This window comes from Manis javanica, chromosome 11 (assembly GCF_040802235.1).
Source record: "Manis javanica isolate MJ-LG chromosome 11, MJ_LKY, whole genome shotgun sequence".
Lineage (NCBI taxonomy): Eukaryota > Metazoa > Chordata > Mammalia > Pholidota > Manidae > Manis > Manis javanica.
This window is the reverse complement of record NC_133166.1, coordinates 5271775-5286090: the sequence shown is the minus strand read 5'-3', so window position 1 is coordinate 5286090 and position 14316 is coordinate 5271775. Positions and strand designations below refer to the sequence as shown.

At 44.6% G+C, this 14316-nt stretch overlaps 1 protein-coding gene across 2 annotated transcripts in view; it reads left to right on the top strand.

Annotated features, from left to right (window-relative positions):
• FAT3 (FAT atypical cadherin 3) overlaps positions 1 to 14316 on the top strand; it is a 621620-nt gene that overhangs the window by 548595 nt on the left and 58709 nt on the right. For both annotated transcript variants that reach the window (XM_037011586.2, XM_073215899.1), the window contains exon 15: positions 13052 to 13441. In XM_037011586.2, coding sequence (XP_036867481.2) covers positions 13052 to 13441 — 390 coding nt within the window. The remainder of the gene's footprint in view (positions 1 to 13051; positions 13442 to 14316) is intronic.

Sequence of the window (14316 nt, the reverse complement as noted above, 5' to 3'; positions counted from 1 at the left end):
AAGATTTGTGCCTAGCAAGGATTTTAAATGATAATAATCGTAATATGGCCAACAGTGTTTTCTTTTGGAGCTTCTACTACATGCCAGGCACTGTGGCAAAGACTCTAGATACATTATTTCCACTTTCACAACAATCATAGCAGCTTGGCATATATTTTTTTGTTGTTGTTCTATTAAACATATGAGTAAACTCTGAGGGGTGAACTTGCCCCAAGCTACAAACTGTTAGTAGCAGGGCCAAAAGAGGGTTGGTTGACAGATATCCAGCTAATAGCTATGTTTTAGTTAAGGGCAGTGATTCAAAAGGGGTCCCTGGACCAACAGTATGAGCTTGTTGGGAATGTATACTCTGAATAAGAGACTCTAGAGGAGTGGATCTCAAACTGTAGTGCTCAGCAAGGTCACCTAGACGGCTTCTTAAAGCAAGGATTGCTAGACTCACCCCCACAGCTTCTGATTCAGTGGGTCTGGGAGGGGACCTGATCACTTGCATATCAGAGTAATTCCCAAAGGATGTCAATGCCCCCATTCCCAGGACTGTGCTTTGAGAGCCACTGGTTTAAGAATTCTTAAGCATTTTGTGTCACAAGTACTTGGACAGTTTGGTGACACCAACAGATCCCTTCTCAGGATCATGTTGTATAATTCATAAAATAAAATACAGGTTACAAATGAAGTAGATGTACCCAAATATTTTAAGTTGTTGGATAGTAATATGAGTTTCTGCTTTAAAATATTAAATAACAAGATCTAGCACAGGAGATCTAGTAACTTCCGTTTTAGGGAATAGCGATAAACAGAGACACATGCAACAACTGTAAAATAATCTGAAAATAGCTGTGATTTTTACTGGTTACAAAAATCACAGGTGCTGTTCTTACTATAGGGATCTATTGCCTACATTTATAATTGAACATGATGTTAAATCCAGTTAGAGGCTAATGATAATATAGATGTAAATTTTTCCCCTTCTGTTGTATGTAGGCAGCCACTAAGATGACTTCCAGTGACCTACATCTCCTGGTTTTCACACTTCTCTTTCTGAGAGTGGGCTGGACTTACTCGACGGTGATGAATAGACTATGGCAGAAGTGGTAGTATCATTTCTGAGATTAGATTACAAAAAGACAGGCTACCACCTTAGGTATGCTGTCTGTGTCACTCTGCTTGAGCTGACAAAACAAAATGCTGTAGAATGAGAGGCTTAAACAACAGAACTTAATTTTCTTACAGTTCTGGAAGCTGCACGTCCAAGCTCAGGGTGCCAGCATGGTCAGTTTTTGGTGCGGTTGAGTTCCTGGGTGTAGGTAGCCACCTTCTCACCACGTGCTCACATGGCCCTTCCTCGGTGTGTGTGGTGGACAGATAAAGAGCTCTCTCTTGTCTTCTTCTGATAGCCCACCAGTCTTACCAGATCGAGACCATATCCTTATGACTTCATTTGATGTTAGTAACTCCTAAAAGCCCTGTCTCCAAGTACAGTCACATTGGAGTTAGGGCTTCAATATAAGAATTGTTGAGGGGACACAATTCATCACAGAGCACTCTGTGCCTCTCTCTCTTGAATCATTCATCTGGGGAAGGGAGCCACAATACTGTGAGGCAGCCCTGTGGGAAGCCCACCTGGTGAGGGCCTACCAACTACATAAGTGAACTTCAAAGTGGGCCCACACCCATTTGAGTCTTCAGATGACACTGCAGCCCCACCCAAGAGCTTGACTGAAACCTCATGAGAAACCTTGAGCCACAGGCAGCCAGCTAAGCTGTGCCTGGATTCCTGCCCCTCAGAGACCATGAGATACTATATATACTATTATAATTTTATGCTCTGAAGTTCTGGGTTAATTTGGCATGAAGCAATAGAAAACACACTAATGCAAGTTCACGGGCATCCTGGATTCTACCCATGTATGCTTAGGAATGCCCTACCATAGCTGTTATCCCTCCACAGCCTCCACTCTGTAAGGAAGAAGGGCTCCTGTGCAGGTCAGTGGCAATCAAAACAGAGCCCACCCTCGAAGAGACAGTTCAGCCAAGTTGGGAACGTGGCAGCCTTGACATGAGCAAGGGGTGAGTGATGGCATAACAGCCCTTGGCTGTCCTTATTGCTGCTCTTGGGGATTCGTGGATTTTCCCTGGGGCACTAGGCCCACCTCCTCTGTGAATCGTCGTCCTCTAGATCTTGGGATGTTACACCGGAAAGGCCCTGAGACAAACCCAGTCAAGTCCCTTCTTTTTCTGAAAAAGAGACAAAGGCTCAGAGGAAAAATCTACCCAAGCTGACCTCCTTAGTGGCAGAGCTGGATCTCGAGGGAGGGTATCCTGACACCTCAGTCCAGTGCTCTTTTCTATACTCTAGTAATTTCTACGTGAAGGTGTTTCAAGAGGGATTAGGTTCTGATTTCAGCCTGTCTACTCTTAAGTATCATGAATTCTATGTCTTTCCTACTACCTTAGATTGTTACCTCTAAGCTCCCTTGGTCAGTGATATAACATGTTTTCGTTTTTGGTTTTTCCTCCCCAAAACTGCTTTCCTCTGAAGTATTAAATATTTGAAGGTGGTGGAGGGACTCTTAAAATGTCCATAAAAATTAAATCCCCCTCAAGATAGAGAGACATGAGCCATTCTCTGGAGCACGTTGTGCCTGAGGCCCCTTGTCTGTTGTAAATATCAAAAAGCCACGATTTTATGCTTGAAACCTTTCTCCAGAGAGCCCCAAACACTCACACATGTAATCATGCTACGGCACGACAGATCTTAGCACTCATCTGCAGGTGGAGAAACTGAGGTTCAAAAAGGTTAAGTGGCTCCTCGCAAGGCATCTGTTAAATGAACAGTGGTCCTGAGTAAAGGGCTTCAGGGCCCTGTAACCCCTCTCTGAATCTTCACCTTGTTTGGCATCAGCACATCTTCCACAGTACATTCGGCTACATGGCACATCAGACACCCCATCACCTCTGTGTCACATTTCCCTGTCATTTTGGGAAGTGACATCATACAGTGGCTTTGGGATGAGACCCAATTGAATATCCTACTTCCAAGCATTACTAACTGTCTGACCTTAAATAAATTCCCCAACATCTCTGAACTTCACTTCCTCCATGAGCTCCTGGAGGGCTGGGCTACCAGCCTGTTTGCCTTGGTTGCCAGCGCTGGCCAGTGGCCAGCAACCTAGTATGAGCTCAATTCATGTCTGTTGAACTGCCACGTTGTTGGAAGAACTAAGATAGACATTCTGAGTAAATTCCCCAATGTCATGTCTAGTGCATATGTGGATTCCTTCTCCCAGCAGCTTTCACCCACGTCACCTGGGCTCCCTTGCATCAGAATCCCCATAGGCTGGAGATTCGCCCCCCCAGGTCCACTGGAGATAATGTGAATGCCTTTCTGCCACAAGGGCTTAATTTGGGAATATAAAGTGACCCTCTCTGTCCAAGATAATAGGATCCTGCAGCCGATTAGTGCCCCATGAACCATCCCGTTCTGAATTCCAGGACACAGCAGCAAATATAAAATAATGTACAAAAATCAGACCAGCTCGTTATCAGCCTAGCTGTGCATCAGAGTCCCCTTGGGAGCTTTTAAAAATAAACAGGCAAAAACATACGAAGAGGCAAAGGCTCCATCTCCGAACTCTGATTCAGAAAGTCTGGATGGGCTCAGCGTGTCTGTTTTTTCCCTGGTGGACTGTGATGCCCTGCCTGGTTCAGGGGTCTTTGCATGTGGCACATATATGTTGATATTATTACTCTTCTTAAAGCCCCAATTTCTTCCAAGCAGGGGGTCAAAATGCTAGTTGTCAAAGAAAGCAGCTCATTGCTTTCAGAAAGGGATTTCTTAATGAAATGGTTCAACACAATCACCCATGGGCAGGGAGTTCTGATTCCTAACAGCTGATCGTAGCAGTCATTCCCACAAGCTCACCCATTCGCACGCTGCCTCATCCGTAGATGCCACAGGTCAGTAGCAGGCATCTTAGCTCGCCGTTGGGTCGATCCTGATCCAGCACCCAGCCATGCGGAGGATGGTTTAAGACAGTGCTAGGGAGCCCGAGGGAGTCTGCACCTTCCCCTCCGCCTTTTGTGTGGAATCCGAGGACCTCCCGCTTTGGCTTCAGGCCTCTGCAGGGTATGTTGAGGCTCAGTGGGAGTGTGCTCACCAGCTTTGCCACCGGATGCATGCCATCGTGTCACCTCACGACAGGCACGATTACATTGTCCATCATCTGAGGGGAGCTCCAGGACTAAGTCCTCCCACCACAGAAGGCCTCCCACTCGCACACCCTCTCCATCTCACTCCTTCCAATCTTCCTTCTTCTCTGTCTGTTGATTTACCCATTAACTTGTGCCCAGTTTTTGGGTCAGTGTGACTATAATCATGTGCCATTTGGCTAGTGGCTCTGAAAACAGCTTCAGCTCCTGCCATTCTAAACTTACTGTTTAGCTACACTGAACCCTTTACCCTAGTCTGAGCACACCTGCAGTGTTGTCACTCCTAACTTCACATGTGCTCACATCACAGGAAATACCCTTTCTTCCTGTTACTTTTCCACGTTGGTGCTCCTGACAACTCCTTTCTTTCCTTCATGATTCCATTCAGTTCTTTTCTTCTCTGGGAAGCTTCCCTTGGCCACCCATCTCCAACCATCTATGTACGTTTCTTTCCTGAAAAATGGAAGGCGTTTGAGGGCCTAGGTACGGTGACCTATTCTTTGCATCCCTGATGCCTGCTCTATGGGCAGAAGTCATCTGAGTATTTATTGGATGAATGAATGAAATCAATGCAGTGTTCATACTTAATAACCCACTTAAGAAACATTTTTAGTATTATTTTTGGGTAGCAGTCTGGCATGGAAGTTCTATGCACCAATAGAGATAGAGTTTTGAGTGCTTAATTAATTAATTTACTTATACTTGACTATCCTTGGCTTAACAAAGCTCCAAACCATAAGTGGTTAAAGAGTTTATACCAAGCTGAGTTGTGGCCTTTGGTATATCACAGAAGATGCTCTCATTTACCAATGGGGTCAGCTTTATTGGTGTGCAGACTGCAATGGCGCAGGGCCCTTTCCTTGAAAGGGCTGCATGTTGGTTTAATGCTCTGCTATCGCTGTACTGACTTCTCAACATTTTCTAAACAAGGGGCCTGGCATCTGTAACTTGCATAGAACCTCATAAGCATGACACTGGTGCTGTGTAAAATCTAGAAGGATAGCCAGCCCAATTGGTGAGCCCCAGGAAGTTTATGGTTTATTGAGGATCTCCCTGTCTCTGCTTGGTGCTATCTCCAATCATTTTTTTTGACAATTCAAAAAGCCACAGGACTACTGACCCTCAGAATTGGTATTTTGCCCATGAGAATGTGCTAGGGTCAGTCATCACCCAGTGAAAACCTTTTAAGAGGCAGTTAAAACAGAAGTAATTAGAGAATCTATTTAAAAGTCTAACTTGAAAAGTAATTACAATTTCATGCACCTCACGGTAACTTTCTGTTTTATTCCAAATCATCTGAAAGAATATTTTAAAGATGGAAAAGAGCGGTCAGTTTGAGCTCTTTCACTGTAATGGGATTTTACTTGCCTCCCACAGACAATGAGAAAAGAATTTTAGGCTTAGCCATTTTCTTCTATAGCTTAAGTGTAACAAATAGTTTTAAAATGTATCCCTTGAAATACCTTGAGACCTTTGACAAAAAAATAATTTTCTAAGTAAACTTAGTGACTCTCTGAGCACAAACTAAAATGAGCAATAGAAATATTCAGAAAAAGATTCCTTATACAATAGGTAAGTATCTTTTTCTACAGTTATTTCAAATGGTATGTATGTTGAGAATTCAAGTGACTGGGAAAACAACATGGAAATTTGCTCTCCAAAATTGGTATTAAAGAATTACTTTCCATGTACTTGATTTTCATACTAGTTGTTTCACTTTTTACAAACATGATCTGTGTCTGCTGTGTAAAATCTAGAAAGATAGGCAAAAAGGAAAAAACAAGTCAATGCTACCCTCTGTTGCCATTTGATAGGAGTCCCTTTTGCCTTTTTTCGTTACAAACGTGGATTCATAAATGACATTTTTTGGTAACCTCCTTTATTCACTGGCTTGCAAACATATTTCCATGTCACTGTATGCATTCTTTGGCACTTTTATATGACGATATATATAGTATTCTGTGATATGAGTATACTATGATGTATTCAGCCAGTCCTCATTCTTGGGAAGTTGGGTAGTTACCAGTTTTTATTTTGCAAATGCAAATATCTATCTAGCCATAGTTTTTATATATCTCTGAATGTTTTATGTACATTTTTAATATTAAATATTCCTGACTTCTCTGTGTTGCATCCTTTTGAGTTTCTTCAATTCTTTTAACACTTGTTTTTGCAGCAGGCATATGTATATCACCTACACTTAGTGCATTCACATGCTCATGCACTTGGGTTGGTCCCTAGTTTTTTTCTTCTCCCGTTCAATGTTCATTATTCTCTGTGTGCCCAGCCTTGTGGTCAGTACTAGGGTACAAAGCTAGTAAGACACAGTCCCTCTGACTAAAAGATATAGTAATATAGTGGGAGAGAGAGTGTAAGTGTAACTAATAATGATGCAAAAATAATGGTAAGAGAAAACAGAAGGGTGTGACTGGGGAAATTAAGGAAGTTGTCCCAGAGGAGACTCTGCAAAGAATATGTCAGATTTTGACAAGGGAAGAAGGGAAAAAGAACATACTGAGTAGAAGGAAAAGCATGAGCAAAGGCCTGGAAGTATAAATGTGCACGGTGTGCTCAGGAGTAGCTGGAGTAGACAGTACATGATGGAAGTTGGGCAGGAGAGCGCCCTGAAAAGGTGGGCTGGGGCAGACGGTGAGAGACCGGAAAGCCACTCTCACTCATTTTTACTTCTGAATGTAAGAGATGAGAAGTTGGTTACAATCTTGAGCAGCTGAGGCCTGACTGGAGCCAGAGTTTTAAGAACTTAACACTGGTTAGGCTTGGCCAGGAGGGGCATCTGAGGCAGTTTGCAGTTAGGAGTCTCTTGCAGTGGTCCAGTCGAGAAAGGATGGGAACGTCACCTGCCCGCGGGACCTGCCCATGAGACATTGAAGAGGGTGTCTCGGATTCTAAGGGGTAAGGGAAACGGGGCCAGAGACATGCAGGAAACTCTAATTCTGTTTTAAGTAATTCCTCGTCAACTTGGTAAACTCCTTCAGTTACGGCTCATGTCTTTTGGGCTCCACTTGCCCTGGACACAATGCCTTGAGTGGTCAAGCATGTGGCACTTGGCAAATCCTTATTAAATAGAAGGGTCATAGCCGGTATCTGCTGTGACAGAGCAGAATCCTGGCACTTCTCAAAAGTAATAACTACCCTCTTTTAAGGTTAAGGCTGTCACAAGGGAACACAAGGACATACTCAAGAACCAAAGCTTTCTTTATCGTTTTTCTTCAAAGGATAATCCTTATAGCTTAGATAAAAGAGTGCCTTAATCACCAAGCCTGGATCATAACGACTGTGAAATCTAAATGCGCTTGTGGGATTTCAAGGACTGACGGATAGGAATTAATGAAGGCAGGAGAAGTGTGGGTTCAAAAACCAGTTACTACATTGCCTGGAGCATGGGATCGGGACTGACTACAGTGGGACAAGACGGAACTTTAAGGGGGAGATTGAAATGTTCTATTATCATGATGAGGGCCGTGGTTCCAGGGGGATGTACACGTTTTCAGAATTTATGAGCTGGACACTTAAAATGTGTTCATGCTATTGTACACGAATTATGAAACCTCAATATATCAGTAAAGTTGATTTTTTAAAAAGGTGCTTAGAACCACAATTAAAAGTGTTATTAGCGAATGATGATTGAGATTATTTATAAATTTTTCTTCCCCATGTATCTATTCCATATGAATTCAGTCCCTTTATGAAAACCAGTTTACATTAATTTTCTACAGCCCACGTGTTCCGTGTGCCCCCTGCGGGCCAGCTGCTGTACATTTGCTGGAGCGTATAGGGTGACTATCACAGAAAAAGGCTTGCCCAGACAGGGTCAAAGCAGCTGCCAGCATAAAACCCTAAAGCAAGCAAAACAGAGCTCCTGTAGATTCCTTAAGCTTAGGAGGAAGGGGGAGAACATTTTCTCAAGACCAGGTTAAAAACATCTCTGTGCTGGCCTGTTCACCGTCCAGTTCGGGTGCTGATCCTAACCCCTGCAACAATATCAGATAGAAAGCGAGTTCTGGCCCTGGGTTAGATCCCTGGGACGATCCTAGGAGCTGGCATTATTTCTTACTGAGCTGCGAAAGCCTTGCTGTAAGCTGTGTGTGTGACCTCTGAGCAGTATAATCTGTGTTGAGCTTTCTCCCCATCCAGAAGATTCCAATAGCACGTCATGATCAGGCTTAATTTGCACTTCCCCTTTGGCGAGGCGGCCCACTTATGCCCAGGTCTGGCAACTTAATGAGCAGCTGTAGGGGGTGGGGAGAGCAGTGCTTTGGAAATATAAACGGAACTCGCTCCATTGGTTTAACTTGGAAATGAAGCACAATGCTGGAAGATCATCTTAGACCTCAACTGACCTCAGTTCTGTCATTTTAAAAATGAAGAAACCTGAGATCCAGTGTTTAAAGTGACTTGTCCAAGAACAGTCATATACTTTGGACAGACCAGGGACTAGAAGAAAGATCTCCTATCTTCCAGGAATGGACCCCATGGCCTTCACCTTAAAGCATTGGAAACTTTGACTTTTACATGCAGCTCCTGCCATTAAAAAGTCCATCTTTCCATGTGGCTGAATTGAGAGGAACTTAGCCTCCATTTAGAGACCTTCTAAGGGAGAGAATCTGAATACCCTTGGCAACCCACCCCACAACTCCACAGCCTTCCCTCCTGGGAATTTTTATGTGCTATTTTGGTAGTCCAACGTCACTCCACAAAGTGCCACTACCTATTACTTCCTTTGAGCCAACAGAGATTTTAATCATTCTCTTTTTACTTGATCTTAATCCTCTGAAGGCCTGCCTGTTCCATTTGCTACCATTAACCTGCAGGAACTTCACTTGCAATGAAAGTCATACTTCTCTTGGTAGCCTGTCATTTCAGCATTTTAAGAAGCTAAGTAGCTCTGTCCTCATTAAATTAGACACAAATTGGAGACGAGAATTACATACTTAAAAACACAGATGCAAAATGATGGATTAATGTTATACCTTAATATAACACATTGTGACGTGCAGTAAGAACATGAGACCAATTAGCAAACAAGTCTTCTACTCAGGTTCCTTTTTTCTGCCGGGTGTGTAGCAAAGGGAGGGTGATTTGAAGGATGGCATTTATCATACACCCTTGCATAGAAAGTTTCCCTTTTAGTGACATGACCCGCGTTCATTTAACACAGATAACACACATCGCCTGGCAACACAGCAAAGACCCAAATGCCACAACAAAAGTACCGTCTCCAGATTGGCACTTACGCATCTGACTTTATTTCTAGAAATCACTGAGATCATTGCACTTGTGTCTAAATTGGAATTTTAATACATTCCAAAAATTTATCCTGCCCTTTTCCTAGAGCTACCAAATCATAAGTGATGCCATTTATCAGGCTTATTGGTTTGGGTTTTTTTTCTCCCCCTTTTCTGCTCTTGCTTTCAAATCAGTCTGATTGGTAACAGGAGAGGGAAACAATAAATCTCCCAGTTCCTCCTGGTGCAAATGCTCAAGATAGTGTCAGAAGCAGAATGTATGGGGAGGTGGGGGCTGGAGGGAGTTGGGTCAGCAACTCAGTGGGGAGGGGATGGTTTTCTGCTGTGGTAAAGCAGAAAAGCCCTGTCACCAAGTTTAAATGAACAGAATCTGCCCAGAGGGGAGCCGTGGTCTTTGTGGGGCTGATTAATATCAGCCTCGTAAATGCAGCACTTCAACAGCAGAGCTAGCCCGCTGAGCAGGAATCTCCAAGAACACAGCATCTCCTGCTCAGGGGATCTGAGCAGAGCCTCTGAGTAGGACGGGAAGGGAAGAGAAAACTGCAGACCAGAGCACAGGGGATATTTTTAATTAGATTTCAGCTGTCTGTCCCAGTGAAGGAAACAGACAGCCGTGAAAGCACCCTTCCTCCGGCCTTGGTCCCAGGGAGAGGCCATGTGCAAGTGCACCCTCTGCCTCTCCAAGCTCTGCTGGTGGAAGCACCGTGGCTTTCAGAACAGTGAGGCAGAATTACCTTCTTCCTAAATGATCTGCAGGCCTGAAGAGGAAGCATGTCCAGGAGCAGATCTCGAGAAACCCTAAAGGGGATTGAGCAAATAGCCTAGGAAAATGGGACTCCACAGCTTGCACCTATGTAGAAATCAGCCCCTGGTTTTGGTGTCAGCAAGGTGGCTTTTGCTGTTGTCAGCAGATGCTCAGACCAAAACCCTGTGTGAATTTCCTGCCCCCTCTTACTGTTGGAAAGAGTGGCATTTCGTGGGCTGAGGGTGGCAGTCCAACCTACAGGGAATGCGCATGGTTTGCAACCGATTTGGTGTGTTTATGCTGATCGCTGATGTGTTTCCATAAATGCACACGTTGGGAGGTGTCCTGAGACCATCGAATCAATCAAGGCAGCTTCTGGGGCATGCGACCCCCTCTGACACCCAGGCAGGGTTACTGTTTTTCAGGTACAAGCCTGATCACCTTCCACTCTGCATGTTCACCCCAGGGATTTATGTTGAAGAATTTAATCTTGCCGCCACTTCAAAAATAGCCAGAAGCTCTCCCTAAAAGCTCTGCTCTGGGGCCTTATTTCAAGGGGCAGCAAGGAAAGAGGAAAGCCTTCTTGTTTTTAACCCCAGCACCAATAAAATCAGAGGTTGATGTTTATATGTCACAGGGTGGTTGTTTTGAAGGAGAAATAAAAGTAAATGATGAAACTTTGGAAAAAAATGGACTCTCTGGAATGCAAACAAGAGCTAGCTCTCAGTGTTGACCTTTTGGTTAAAGCCACATAATGCAATTTATGTCATTCTCTCCAGATATATGACTTTATTGGTTTGCTGGGAATTTTGGCTTAAGGGAAATTCTATGTTGGGGGGAGGGGTAAATACATTTAACTCTTATGACTGCCAAATGTCCCTTGTTGAGGTGTTCATAATAGAAAACAAAACGGGTTTCGGCCCACCCTTCCGAGAGCTTATATTCTAGGGACCCATGATTCACAGAAGAGATTTCTAGGTGGTTGTCACAGCTAGACCCCTGACTAATGACTGCCTTCAGTAAGGTCATTTAGAATCAAAATGATGTTTTTCCAGCCTATGAACTTATTGCATTTTGCTTCTTATATATGTTAATTCCTAGTGAATTCAAGGTGCACAAACCATGCTGAAGTACTGAGCTCCTCTGATGAAATCAGTCTTCAGAACCAGAAGTCAATCCAATAATCCTTGACTAATTTGTTTGCTGTTAGTGGAGATTTCCTGGTTGATACATGTTAGCTTTAATATGTATTATGGTAAAATGGTATCTTGGTAACTAAGTACATTCCTTTAAATCATAGAGCTGGAGATGACCTTCTGACAAAGCTTCTTCCTTCTTTGATAGAGTGCTCCAGGCTCACTGGTCACCAGATTTATTCTTCCTCTTTATGTCCTCATCCATTCTCATGGCAACATATGCCAGGTGAACTCTGATGACCTTCAGATGTATAGCTCCAGCTGGGACCTCTCCTCTGATCTCCAGGCTCCCATACTAACTTCCTACTTGAACCTCCACTTCAAGATAAAATGCCCATCTCAATCCTAATCTGCCTAAAACAGGGTCCCTGACCTGTCATCCAAATCCTAGCCCTCGCACAGCGCTCTGCATGCATCTCAGCTGATGGCAGCTCCCTCTTTTCAGCCAAAATCTTCGAGTCATCTTGGGATCTTCTCTTTCTCTCACATCCCATATCCTACCAGATCCACGGTCAGAAACCAATCTCTTCTCACCACCTCCAAGTTCAGAACACATCCAGGACCCCCTCTGCACTCACCGTCCATGTGTTCAGAGTAGACTTGGAACCCGACCACTTCTCACCACTTCCATCACCACCACCCTGTTCCGCATGCCTGTTTTCCTGTGAGAGTTGGCCAGCCGCTCTGCTTCCTCTCTTTCTGCTCTTTATTTACCACCAACAGCCTGTGTGCTCCTGTTAAAATCTAAGTCACACCACAGGACTGTGTGCCCCAGAGCCTGCAGTGTCTTCCCACCCCGCTACCACGACACCACACGATCTGCTCCCAAACACTGTCACCCTGATCTCACCTAATGCTTCTTTCCTTGACTGCAGTCACAGTGGTCTTCCCCGCAGTGCTCCTCAAGCCCTCCAGGTGGCCCCCTTCAGGGCCTCTGCCCTGTGGGTCCCTCTGCCCGGAGTATTCCTCCCTCATGTTGGTAGCTGCAGGCCCTCCCTTCCTTAGGGTTTTTACTCAAACATCAAGGCCTTTCTTGATTACCTTATTCACCATTAGCACCCTTCCCTCCATCTCCCCAACTTCCTCTCCCTGCAGCACCCCTGATCCCCTGTTATGGCATTATTTCTCTCCCTTTTTTACCCCTTAGCATGTCATTTATCTCACTGATTCTTTGTTATTATTAATTTCTTGTTTACTCCTACTAGAATGTAAAAATTTGCCCAGGGAATAATGCTTGAGTCTTCTCCATTGCCAGACTCTCTGGCACCTAGAATAGCACCGGATAGATTCCAGATAAATATTTGTTGAAGTAATTAACTGGTTATTTCATATTTCTCTTTTGGTGGCCTGTCTTTACCCATCTTCAGGCAGCTTAGAGTTTTCCTTAAAGATGTGTGGAGATATTTAATACATTAAGAATAACCGATTACTTATAAAATTTGTTACCGATTTTTTCTGTTTCTTAATGTTGAATTCAGTTGTATATTTTTCACATTTCTGTTGGGTCAAATGTGTTAGTTTCTCTAATTACTGTTCTCCGTTGGGTGGCTCTTTGCAAGCCAACAAAGCCGTAACATTCTCATGCAGAGCATCACGCTATGTTCTGTGCTCCCATTCTCCCCTCCCCGCAGGCATCAACAGGAAGGTCGTGTACTCCCTCGCCAGCTCAGCCGATGGCTTCTTCTCCATTGACGGCTCTTCTGGCATCATTGTCCTGGAGCAGCCGCTGGACCGAGAACAGCAGTCCTCCTACAACATCAGCGTGCAGGCTGCCGACCAGAGCCCAGGACGGGCTCTGTCCTCTCTTGCCACCGTCACCATCACTGTCCTGGACATTAATGACAACCCACCTATGTTTGAGAGGAGAGACTACCTGGTGACAGTGCCTGAGGACACCTCCCCTGGCACCCAGGTCCTTGCTGTCTTTGCCACCAGCAAAGATATCGGCACAAATGCTGAGATTACATACCTCATCCGGTCCGGGAATGAGCAAGGGAAATTTAGAATCAACCCAAAGACAGGTGGGTAAACAGCACCCTCCTTAGAATTCAAGCTTCAGTATATTCTACTTCTCTTACCTCTCCAGTGCCCTCCTGGGTGGGCTCTTTGCCTCCTCCTGCCTCCCTCATAATAGAAACAAGTCTCAGAGCAGGGCCTGCATGCAGCCCCCAGGGTGCCTGTGACACTCTGTGGCTCACGATGCCCCTGCTTCATTGTAAGTCCCGAGCTGTGGACACCTTCCGCAAATTCTGGACCCCCAGGTTGGCTCCCAGATTTCTCACAGGCAGGCTTGGGGGTGGTAATATGGTTCCTAGGTGAGGAGAGCAAGTAGTATTTGCATACGGAGCACAAAAGGGTTTGTTTGTTTTTCTCTCTTTCCTGCTGTTCGTCTGCATGCTTGTTTTTTCTTGGATAATATGTTTCTGTGTTTGGAAGTGCCCCTGGAGATGAGCAGCCACTTGCCACTGTCCACACGCACACTCAGGCTGCCACTGTCTGGTCACCCAGCAAGACAGACATTGGAAAGTGGTCTGCACGGGACCTGCCGGCGTCTCAGCCCAGCACCCCTGTCAGCTGGACCTGACACTGCATTCAGTTCCCATCAGTCCTGGTGGGAGTGGTGTTGTTTCTTTTCAGGACACCCTGTCATACGCTGGGTGTGACATCTGTCTCCTGGGGAAAAAAGGTCTAGGAAGAAAACAGGAGAACAAAAAGAGGAACCCTAGGCCTTTCTCTTCATTAGGGAGTATTAAGGGCACTGTTAGGGGCCTGTTTAAAAATGGTAATTCAGAAAACAGGTTTGGATGTTTTTTGAGATGTAAACATATTCACCCTTGTATTTTCATAGTGTTTCTAATAATATTTTCAAAGCACTTTCCGTGGCTATTCTCATTTG